The sequence below is a fragment of the Typopeltis vanoorti genome, chromosome 6 (genome assembly GCF_054136105.1).
Source record: "Typopeltis vanoorti isolate ZY-2024b chromosome 6, IOZ_Tvanoo_1.0, whole genome shotgun sequence".
NCBI lineage: Eukaryota > Metazoa > Arthropoda > Arachnida > Uropygi > Thelyphonidae > Typopeltis > Typopeltis vanoorti.
This window is the reverse complement of record NC_143554.1, coordinates 1,755,545-1,768,214: the sequence shown is the minus strand read 5'-3', so window position 1 is coordinate 1,768,214 and position 12,670 is coordinate 1,755,545. Positions and strand designations below refer to the sequence as shown.

General features: G+C 35.0%; 1 protein-coding gene across 1 annotated transcript in view; it reads right to left on the bottom strand.

Annotated features, from left to right (window-relative positions):
- PAN2 (PAN2-PAN3 deadenylation complex catalytic subunit PAN2) overlaps positions 1–12,670 on the bottom strand; it is a 717,374-nt gene that overhangs the window by 468,190 nt on the left and 236,514 nt on the right. The window contains exon 13 of the mRNA XM_090393913.1: positions 2,283–2,432. Within this exon, the coding sequence (XP_090250039.1) occupies positions 2,283–2,432 (150 nt within the window). The remainder of the gene's footprint in view (positions 1–2,282; positions 2,433–12,670) is intronic.

Sequence of the window (12,670 nt, the reverse complement as noted above, 5' to 3'; positions counted from 1 at the left end):
TTAGAGAGTTTCTTGCCGAATATAGTAAAACTATAAAGTATCGGCGAAACTAGCGTTAGCCAATGCAAGTGATCCTAGTACGTAGTACAATACCGGACGACTCGTTGCAAAGGTGGGGGAAGTTCAGATCACTATTCTTAGGTATTTTCCATAATGTAAAAACACATTTCCTAGGAAATGTATGCTGTTATGAAGCTTATTAGCTCTTTATACTTAAGTATATCCTACTCATTCTTTAGAAATGCCCATAGTCTCAGCAATTTCACACACTTTGACTTGCCGGTCATCCAATACCATATCGTGCACTTCAATGATTTCTGGTGTTGTTACACTTTTTGGATGTCATTCACGTGGATCATCTTCGAGGCTGGTACAGCCACGTTCAAACTCAGTAGCCCATTTCTTAATTGTCGAAAACAGAGGAGAAAAGTGCCCATAAACTTTTATGAACTTCGAATGAATTTCTTTTGGCATTAAACCTTCTTTTACAAAATAATAATAATAATAATAATAATAAAAAATTCTTTTTATAAAGAATTTTATAACCTCACGATACTCAATTTTATCCATTTCAAGGGATACAGTGAACACTTTTGCTTCAGACAGCTGTATAAAACAAACTACTGGATAGCATCACTTGCAATTTCACATGGATGCTTATGAGATGTATCAACTTAGAAAAAAAAATTTTGCCAATAGTGTTGCCATCTATGGTCGAGGCCAAGAAATCTTCAGACCATCCTCGTATTTGAGTATTTCTGTTCAATGTCATCTACTCTAGCTACCTTGTTGCGTTTCAGAATTCAGATGGCTTTTATTACTTAAAATACTGATAAATACTCTTGATTTCATTCATCCTTAATAGTTTCTACCACCATGCTATCACTGTGTGTTTCAATTGCTTATCTTTCAAAGTCATTATCATGAAAACTAAAGATAAAGATTTCTAGAAATTTCTATTTCAGTTTTCATTTTAGCTTTATCTATGATTCCTTTTACAGTACTTTCTATCCTCCATTTTTAAGCTTGTTCAATGTCCTCCAGAATATTTTGCCACCTTCCTGATATTGCCAGCCTGGTTGGCCGATTGGTTAGCATATCTGCTCTCCAGCGAAAAGGCTGCAAGTTCAAATCCCGCCATGGGCATGGATGTTTGTTTGTGAAAATACTAGTGGTGGTGGTCAGTGGTAGATGGCGTTGGTGTAGATGATGAAGGTAGTTGCAGTTGGTGGAGATGGAGAGTTGTAGAGTAGGTACCCTCCCTCGATGAGTCTTTGTACTCCCTGGAGGTGTTATGTAAGAATAATAATAATTATTATTTATTTATTTTCTAAGTTCTTACAAAAATAAGAACACAAGCTGACTAACTTGTCAAGAACTTTCAATATGCTTTCTTTGTTTCCTCACTGCATCTAACTATCTGAGTCCACCATGGAGTTTTTGATTTTTCTATCCTTGAAGACAACTCATTACATGAATTTCTGGCTGAATCAATTAATATTTTCTTCTGGGTCTGCCAACGAAACTCCAAAGTTTGGTTCTTGTTTTCAAACTCTATCATTCCTTCTTAAATGATATTTATGTATTTGAATTCTACAGTTTATCTTTGAAAGGTGCTCAACTTTGATTCTTTTTTAAACTTCCTTACACACTTTTCATTATCATATTCAATTTTACCTTGGTGAAAACTAAATATCGATTGCTTGTTTTTTTTATTCCCAAATTCGTATAATTTCAGAATGATGATATTGCTTATAATAATAACATATGAAAGTTGCCAAGAAATTATTAGTAGCCTAGTCATGAAGATACTTCACACACAAACTATGTCTGCTTACATTTGGTTAAAGGATTAAACAAGAATATAATTTCTTTGCAAGTTTAATTTAATGTCTGCAACAACATAGTTAACGAGACTTCTTATTTCTAGGGTCTTCTGTCCATGTGAATATGTGCACATCTTTATGTTGGAACATATGTTAAAAATGAGTCCATATTCTGAAAAATACTTTAAAAAAAATAAATAAATATTAGTATGAGAAAGGTGCACTTTAAAAAGGAATCAATTTCCATACAAGAGAGAAGAAACTCCTTTGCATGTAATGCTAACTAATTAGAATCATTATGTACATAAATAGGTGACAGATAATTACTTCACATAATTCTTTTTTAAAAAAAAATGGCAGTGATTATATGCATATAATTACTTAAAACTTCTGCTATACAAAAACATGTATTAATATCTTATAAATTTGTTTACATAATGGTAATTTTTTACATACCGTATGAATCTGTTGAAGCATAAATCTTGTCCAACTTTGAACAAGCCTTGGAATATTAACTCTTTTACGAGTATCTCCTAAATCTGATATAATCAGTCCTAAAGCAGATGCCTCAGGAATGGTGCGAAAAGCTCTTAGAAAATTACTAGCCTAAACAATAAATAATTACTTTCAAAATTCGCCCTTACAAAGAAAGCAAAAAATACATATAACTAAAATACATAACATAAATTTTCAGAAAATATATTTAATATTGATAGAAATTACAGATTTTTAGAGTTGAACATAATGGTGCAACTCTTCAGCTAAATGAAATGTCATCTTTATTTAGTATGACATCATAGAAAATCTATTTTCTATGACATCATAGAAAGTATGACATCATAGAAAATCTATGATGTCATACTTTCCAAGTAAAAGGCAAACAAAAGTTTGTACTACTGAGCAAATTTCACACTTCATCTCCTTTGATGAATGCTAACTATAAAGTAGTGTTCAGAATGTAATTTCAAGTGTAACAAGTGTTAGAAATTGCTTTTAATAACAGTAAAATATTCATACCATCAATGAATCCTTTGAATTTTAACATTTGATAATGAAGTATTCAAACATTCAGCTATGTTAAGTGGACTTGTGGTTGTATCTTTCAATGCACAGTGCTGGTGTCTCTGAATTCGGTGGAGAGAAACCTTTCAACCATGAGAGCAGCATGCTTTTAGCAGTTGAGTAATATGAAATAATTATATACTCAATTCTGTTGAAAAATAAGTGCTTGGATTTGATTTCCATTATGACTTGTTAGCAAAAAGTATAAATCAGATGGTAATACTTTGAGCAGTCAGTAATACTGACTGCTCAAAGTATTACCATCTGATTTCTTGGGTTTTGTCTGATGACAAAAACCCACCTTTCTCTTAACTTTACTATCAATTGTAACTGTTGATACATGCAAGCACAGCATTCTTCTCTTCTGTCCCTAACTGGTTAAGTCCTTCATGGAAAAGTGCTTAACACCTTCTCTGTTCAAAGCAAGCTCTTTCATATATCAACAGCTTTGAAAACTCAATGCAGTTCTAATGGCTTGATCCCAGGTCAATTTTAACATTCCCCTTAGTCTTATACCCTCCACAGTGCTCACAAACAAAAGACAAGGGAGTTTGTCCATTTGATGGGAAAAAATGTGGCCAAACCAACAAAGATGTTTTTAGACTGTGTTAAGAATTCTTGAATTGAGAATATTAAAATTTTGCAGCATTTGTGCACTAGTCTTATTATCCTGTCCAATGAGTTCTGTTTATTTTCCTGAAACATTTCATTTCAAAGTTAACAGTTTCCTCTCTGCTTCCTTTTTTAAAGGTCCAGGATTCTGTCCTATAGAGCTGTTGATTATAGCATAATTTTGTAGAATTTTATTTTTAGAGTTATAGGAATTTTGTTCTTTTACCAAATTTTAGGAAGTTTATTCATCATTGTTCATGCTGAGGAGAGTGTGTTTTATTGTTGCTATGTCATTTAAATTTAAGTCAAATATGCTTCCAGGTAATTAACACCATTAACTTTTTCTCGGCTTTCATGGTTAAGTTATCTGTATATGTTCTGGGTGTCTTTCATTATCTTTGTTTTACTTAAATATTATTCATATCATAATTTTTGCAATCAATCTATCTTGTAATTTTGCATGCTGGAGATTTGTTATAATTACTACATCATATGTGTATATGATATGTGTGATTGGTCTATGGACTGACTTTTATTCTTTTTTGTTGGGGGGGGACAATGGAATTTTAAAAAATTAGAAAATGTTAAAAAGGCAGGAGAGAATGGGCATCCTTGCATAACTCCTCATTTGATTAAGTGTTTTTGCTGAGATATTTATATATTGAACTATTTCACTTGTATTTTGATAACAGTTTGAAATGATTCTTAGAATTTCAAAGTCTATGCTTTTCTTTGTTAATATCTGAATAAGTACTGACAGAATCAAATACCACAGAACAGAAACAGAGGTCTCTTCCCTTTGACATATGCAATTTTAGCCAAGCTATGAAGAGTAAAGATATGGTCAACTGTTGAGCTGTTTTTTTCTAAAGTCAGCCTGTTCTATTAGCTGTTCATGAATATTATTTGTTGATTCTATATTATTTTTATAAAGATTTGGTAACAGTAGAACAGAAGAATAATCAGTCTATAATTATTACATATTTGATCACTACTTTTTTTTTTTTTTTTCCCAAGTTTGGTTATTGTTTAATTTGATCAGGTTTGCCACTGCTATAGAGTTTGGTGAACATCAAAATCCAGGTCATTTTGATTATTTTATTTGTTTAAGTAAAAGGATTATTGCTTCTTCTAGGATTAACAGTGACACATCTTTCTAACAAAAAGAGAAAACATTGTGGAGGGAATACAGACAGGAGGGTGTTCATAAGCAGTACAGAATGCAAGTAGGAAGGATGACTAATATGGCAAGAAAGGCCAAATCAGACCATGAGAGAGAGAGAGAATTGGTTAACCAGACGAAGATCAACACAGAAGAGTTTTTTTGTTTTGATCACTTACTCTTGGATCAAAACAAGTGGTCACTTATGCTTGGATCCGCCGACAGTTCGTCAGCATGAAATGTTTAGATCGTAGTTATCGATCTTAGAGTTTCGCATACTGGCTGAAAAAGAATAAGGGATTTTTATCCCCTTTACTTAATCTTTATACTTACGATTTTTAGTGCCACATTAGGCATAGATCATAGCACAAATGGTTTGGGACGTAAAGACTAACTCAACAGTTATCCTGCTTACACAGATTATGACAGTTTAGGAATAGTGAAAGTAAGGATACTGTTCCTGGTGAGGACAAGGTGATCTCTATATATAAGTATTCTCCATCAAGGTTGTTACTTCATTTCAGAGCAGATCTTTTCATCTGGTATGCCAAGAAGATTCCACTCTGATATTACTCCTTGAGAGTAGTTAAACATTTTGTGGGAGGTGACCATGATTGTATTTCCCCAACAGATGTTGCACAGAGGAGGTGTGGTGATTGAGGTTGTGATGTTGTTTCTACCAGGATATACCCATGAACAGAGTCTCTTTATTGATTTACATGATCTTGCCAGCCTTACTGGATGAAGGGTAACATTTTCCCAAGTGCCTGTTCACCAGCTGAGTGCAGTAATAAATACATTGGTATTGTTGTTGCTATCTCTGATGTTATGTTCTTTTTTATGTTTTTTTATTTTGTTTTCATTTGATATGTTTGATGGTTTCTTGACTTGATTAGGGCTTGTTGAGGGGCCCTTAATAAACAGGATGATGAAGAGGTGTTCATTCTCAGGAGAAGTTTAGTTTGGTGGTAGATCTACCTACTCACCATAGAGTCACATATGAATGCCCACTCTCCAGCAAGCAATGCCTGTACTCGGGAGTAAAAAGCCTGGGCTACCCCAGACACCATACTGGCACCACAGCAAGCCTTGAGCCTGTCCCTAGACCATAGGGAAGGAGACTTACTGCAACTGATGACCCTTGCAGGCAAGCCCACTATGAGTGATCTGAGCTGGGCTATCCAGGATTGCCCATCTTGGTAGTCCTGAGCTATCCAGGACTACCAGGATCCCCCTTTTTGAATGTATGTGTCACACCGCAGGATAAACATGGTGGCAAAGTGCTGTATCCCAGTGATGATAATCTGGAAGACAGCATAGCAAAAAAAGACTAAGGAGAAGTAGAACAAAGAATATGGAAAGAAAAGCATAAAAAAAGAATAAGAATGAAAAAGGCCAATACCATTGATATAAGTCCTCTCTACCATGAACAGGTGCCTCACATGGAGGAATGACAGAGGAGTCCTCAGCCATTAACGTAACATATGAAATATTCATGAAAATTACAAACTTTCATCCCCATTTCTTGGATTAAGAGTAATAAAGATTTCATAAGACTTCTTGTCAAAATAATATTATAGTTCATTTGTTGCTCAGTGCTTTTTTATTGACTTTTATTATCATATGTATTGCCTCCACAGAATTAAAAGACTCATCATGGGAGGTTCCCATTTCACAAATATTGCTCATCCTACTGTGCCTTATGGACATTTACAGCCTCTGCACTCACCCATTCTAAAGTCAGGCAGTGTATTCCAATCACCCATTACTCTCCATGCAAAAATATACTCCTCACTCCCACCTGTTCATCCCCTTCTACATTTTACAGACATGGTCTTTTGTTCTGCCTCTGTCTTTTCCTATTCTATGAAAAACCCCTTCCACATTAATCTGGTAATAACCCCACACCAACTTATATGCCCAAATCATTCTTACCCCTTCCTTCTCCTAATGAGGAGGAAGGGGGAACCACTAGCCTCTGCAAATTGAATTTTTTTTTCAATCTTTCTTCAAAATCAACTTTAGGTAATTGTCTCTAGATCAATTCCAATATCTTTTCACCTGTTTGAAAACCAGGTGACAAAATCTGTACACAGTAATCTATATGTGGCCTGATTAAAGTCTTATATAATGGAACCATAATCTTCTATTCCTACATGTGTCCTCTGCATCACTACCCTAATCTATTGTGCTGTCCTCACAATCATAGCAATGTCTCCTCTAAACTTTGTCTTTATCCACCATCACTCCCAAATCTTTATTTCCTCAACCTCCTCTAAGATATCAACCAGAAAATTTATATTCTGCACACCCCAATGCTTCCTGAATTTTCAAGTCCTCTTGTTTGGCCACAATCTTCCCAGCTGCGATGTATCTGCATATCATTCAAACCTTCCCTGACCAAAAACAGACCCAGAGGACAAGCACTAGTTACTTATCTCCACTGGGTTTTTTTGAACCTTGCACACAACTTGTTGATACCTATCAGAGTACGGATATCCAACCCAGTGTGCTCATCTATTATCCAGCCACATCTATTCCAATTTAATTACCAGTTTCTCGTGTGGCAATTTATCAAAGGCCTTTGCTAAATCTAAATATACCACTGCATATACTTTTTTTTTAATGTTGAGCCCATACGTTGGTTGATCAACCTATAGTACATTAGTACTGTTGTGTCCCAATTTATGATTTTTATTCTATCTAATAATTTCCACTTATCTATGTTCTACTATTATCTATGCTCAAGATATCACCAAAATTTTTACTAATATCCAAGTTATTTCTCCCCTTAGTATCCCTAATATTTGTATTATACTGCGTCTTTTGGGACATTTAGTTTAAGATATTATATACAAAAACAAGGAAAAAAAACTAAAATATGTCAGAAAGTGTAACTATGTTACAGTCGTGACACTTTATCTCATTTCTTAAAACATTAATTTCCCGCGTGATTAGGTTCATAATTTTTCAAGTGGTGCATTGGACAGCAATTTCAGGCAACTGTTTTATCATTGGACAAAAGGTTCATTAAATTCCTTAACATGGTACAATTCAAATTTTAGTTATTACTCAATTCAATGCTATACTAAATCTTTACAAACTGACATTAGCTTATCATAAATAATTAAGCTATGATCCTATAATGGGTATTACGATCATGCCACCATACACATTCAACACATAACTTCATATGACATGGACATAAGGTTAATTCACACTATTTAACTATCCAAACTTGTGTCCCAGGTTCGATTCCCGTTGTAGACGTGAAGAATTTGAGGATCTTCCTCAGGCATAGCCAAGTTAGCCGGTCTTGGGTGCGGTCAGTAGGGTTTTTTCCGCCAGTTTATCTGGCATTTTTCATCCCGCAAACAGGCAAATCGGCCCGTGAACATACGCCTCCACAGTCAAAAATATATCCCCCCCCCCCCCCCCCCAGCGGCAGACCAGGCAACGGGTTGGTTGGGAGTAGTACTAACCAGAAGTCGCATCTAAAGTAACACGCGGACCCTGCATAGGAAGCGGGAATAACGCGTTGAAGAAGAAGAATTTAACTATCCGAACTTAAGTAGCTTAACTAAACCATTTACTGCACTAACACATAACTATGACATTTAAACTTTCTTATACAATATAATAGACATGCAAAATTCTCAGGACACTTAATTACTCATATAACATTAACACTAGCCAGCTTACTTTCAATATATTCTGTCAGATACTAAAGTCCTAGTATTGTTTTCTTGGTCACTTCAACAGTTCAGTATTAGAATAATGATAACTAATACAGACGAATCTTAGTTAACACAAGATATAATTTACAGTACCTTTCTTTCCTGAGTTTTCCATATGGGCCTCTATCTTTTTCTGATTGAAGTATCCTGGTATAACCTCTCCGATAATCTGCTTCTCCTATGTTCCCTTTTGAATTGAACTATGCCTACGCGGTCTTTACCTTTCATTATTCAGGACACACTTTGAATCGTCTAAATAACGGCTGTGCAACTCGCGATGTGGATATCGATTTCTTTACAGCTTTCCCTTTTTCGTGGTTGTCACTGAAGTTGAAACACAAAGAATATGCTTTCTTTTCCTCGACTATATGGCATTCTTCACTTCTTACATAGGAAATACGGAACCGAAATTCCGCTCACTTTTGTTTCCGTGTTGTGATGACGGAGATATAACTCCAATCTCGCCACTCAGGAAAACACCATGAAACCCATACGAAGGAGTTCGCGAAGAACTCTCCTGGAACAAAACCAAAAACCCAAAAAGGTCTAAAAGCCTGAAAAGTTTAAAAAGCCCTCGTGGGGTGGGGTTTCCAACCCTTTTATACTTGCTCTCCTAACGGCACCTTCCTTAACTTCTTTTCTCTGCCCCCTACTTGATTTTACTTCACCGACCAATTAGGGTGGCGTTTTTCTGCCAAACGTCCTTTGGTCGGCGAGCCCATAATGATGTCTCGATCCGGGAATTGACCCTAAGCGATTGTCTGTTGTTTTTCTTTCACTAGCCTCTAACTTAGTCCCCTTTCCAAAATTTTTCTATGAACTTAATTAATATTTTAATCTCTAGCCTCTCACATACCATCTCTTATGACTAATCCTTTTCTGTCTTATTTAGTTAAATTTTCTCTTTTATATCATATTATAACATTAATATATTCTTTCTTTTTGTTAGTTAGTTCAACAAACATCTTTATATTTTATATATTTTATTGGATGCAAGAATATTTCTTTTCCTTTTAATTAATTCATCTATTATCTTTTATGCAGGGTTTTTTATTTTATTTATTCTTCATGTTACACCATGATAGCTGAGAATTGTACATTCTTAAGATATCAGGTGTAACAGTACCATATATGGGTAATGTATATACATTACTATACAGGTAACATAACCCATATAACTATGTATATATCATTGTATATACATCTCCCTTATGTAACGCATTTCTCACTTTGTTATATTAACTAAAGTAGAAAAATTACATTAAGTTATAATATATTCATAACTTAATATAATATAAAATATTTAATAATATAATGTACAGTTATATTATATTAAGTAAAGTATCACATATCAGCTAAAACACAAATCTTCCTTTAGCACACCCATGCTATCCATCAAATAGAATGAACTGCATCTAAATAGACTATGCGAATTGGTAAATAAGTGGAGCTTCAGTTTAATATGTAAAGTGCAAGGTCTTGAATTTTGGAAGACAAGGCTGGGATGCAGAGTATAAAATTAACGGAGAAATTTTGAAGGAAGTGGAGGAGATAAGAGATCTGGGAGTGATGATGGACAGAGACTTGAAGTTTAGGGATCATGTTGCTAAAATTGAACGAACACCCCAATGGATTACGGCATTAATGAGGAGGACATTGACATGCACAAGGAAAGAGGTTATGGTTCCCTTGTATAAGGCTTTGAGCAGACCACATATGGACTACTGCACAGAGATTTGGTCACCTGGTTTTCAAGAGCCTGAGGATGTACAATACTGGAGAGGGTCCAGAGAAAGTTCACAAAGTAGTGGCAGGTCAATGTAATGTTAGATGTAATGTCTCCTCATAGGAGAGATTGAGAGAGAGTGCAACTTACAGAATGTTATGAACAGAAAAAGAGAGGAAATGATTGAGACATACAAATTGGTAAGGGATTTTTATCACATTAATGTGGAGGAAATTTTTTATGGAGTAGAGGGAGGCAATGGTAGAACTAGAGGCCATTGCTGAAAGCTGTATAAAGAGCATGTGAGCAGTGGAATGAGAAGTAGTTTCTTTGCATCAAGAGTGACTGGTCAATAGAACGCATTACCTAAAAGTGTGGTGCTCACCACACTTTTAGGTAATGCATTTCATTAATCTTTTGTGCATGAGAGAGAGTGTAGACCTCTTTAACTCCATCTGGTCAGATGTTAATAATAACACTGTCAAGCAAGATGCCACAAAATGTGGAAAGATATACCACCATTGCCACATTTTGTGGCAATAACGGTATATACACAGTGTCCTTTACATAATCCCAGAGGAAAATCTCAAGCGGAGTTAGATCAGGTGGCCATGCAGACAAGGCTATAAACCATCAATTTATCTAATCTATCTGCCAGGCAATGGCAAAAAGATTGTCGCATGACTGATATGAAGGAAGGTGGTCCATCTTGCTGAAATACTGCATCTGGTTTGTCCTCAAGGAGCTATAGCAATGGTGACATAGCTCCATGATGTCACAGTACACATCTCTGGTTAATACTTTTTAAGATAAAATAATTATCCATAAACTCTATCAGATATCAGGCACAAAATTATTTTTATAAGTATTATTTCAGGAAAATTTTCCATGCAAAAATTTTTGACAAAATGCCATAAAAATTAATATTAATTTTTATGGCTATTTTGGCTAGTTTTCTTTAGGAATACCCCTTGTATAATGTCACTGGCTTTTTACTCAATTTTTTTAAGGAATTATTGATATTTTAGAGACATATATACGTGAAAAATATAAGGAAGGAATAATTTCGGACATACCTTTGTAGGATGTTCTTCTTTTAGAGCAGCATCAGGTGTATAAAAATAAACAGTTTTGTATCACTGCTGAAGCATGACAGAAATGAAGGGGTGGTAGGAAAAAGTGGAGATAGAAAAATGTTGGAGCTAGAATTGCAGATAAAACAAAGGTATGTGCATTAAAAACCGAGTTTTCAAGGATAGGCTGTAAATTCTTTGGAAATGTGAAAATAGAATATTTTTTAGAGGGGTGGGAGTAATGGAGTGTGACCATTTCGACAGAGTGTTGTCTTCGGAGCTCATAGGAAAAGCGGAGGCTATGTAATGTCGGCTTAGTGTTTTTATCTTGGGTTTATCTGTGTCATTTTCCAATGGTCAGAATCTTGACCTAATTTTCATGTTGTGGAGTTTCCAACTCTTGGAGGTTATATAGGGGGAGTTTTTATCACATTTTATGGCTAATGTTTCTGATATTCTGAGCATTGTTTCGTTTTCCTGTATGTCTAATATTATGGCTTTGTCGATTTGCAGGTTATGTTTCAGTTTAAGAGCATGGGCTGGTATTTCTGTTTACCTACTATTTTGTTTCTCTTTTGGCTATTACATTTCTTATTGCTTAAATGATCTGGGATTGTATGTTGCAGTCACAGAAGTCTTGCCCATAAAGATCTGATCATGGAACCTGTGTAAGTGACATTACAGTTGGTTTGCAAGGAAATCTGTATACTACATTGTGGTGTTTTAATATTTCTTTGTATGTGTGAGATTTAGTAGATTGTAGGAATGTTGCCAATTTTTTATTCATGGTGAACACTAATTTATAGTTCGGTGCGTTTAAAAATGCATTTGCTGGCTTTGTATGTGTTCTAAATACATGACAGCTTGATGATTTTTTGTGTTTCAAAGTTTTCTTTGAAACACACCGGGGGGAGCTGGTTGGTATTATCCCTACACTAGGCAAACGTGCTCACTCACTCCTATGTGAAGAAGATACTAACAAAGAACTTCAGTTTCTTCTTACAAAATGGTTATTCAAAACAAGCAGTTAATAAGTTACTTTTCAATCCTCCTCCTCGACATACTGAAGATAGAAATAGTGAAAAGGCTAGAACATCCCTACCATATATTAATTTCGTTTCGCCAAAATTGGTCAAAGTTCTTAAAAAATATAACATCCGGACTTATTTCACTCTTCTTCTGAAACTCTGTTCCTTGCTCAGTAGGCCCAAACAAAAACACAACCTGAAATATCCTGGTATTTACCAAACTTGGTGCAACTGCAATAAACCTTATTTTGGCCAGACAGAAAAATCCATCAAATTACATCTTGAAGAACAATATTTAATAAAAGAGATGTCATGTACAGTAGAGCCAGTGCAAGTGCTCTGTCAAACCATGTCCTAAATTCTACTGACGCTAATGAGGAAAACATCATTCATCCAGTCTTATGAGACAAATCTGAAAATATCTTTCGATGCTATGATGAACTG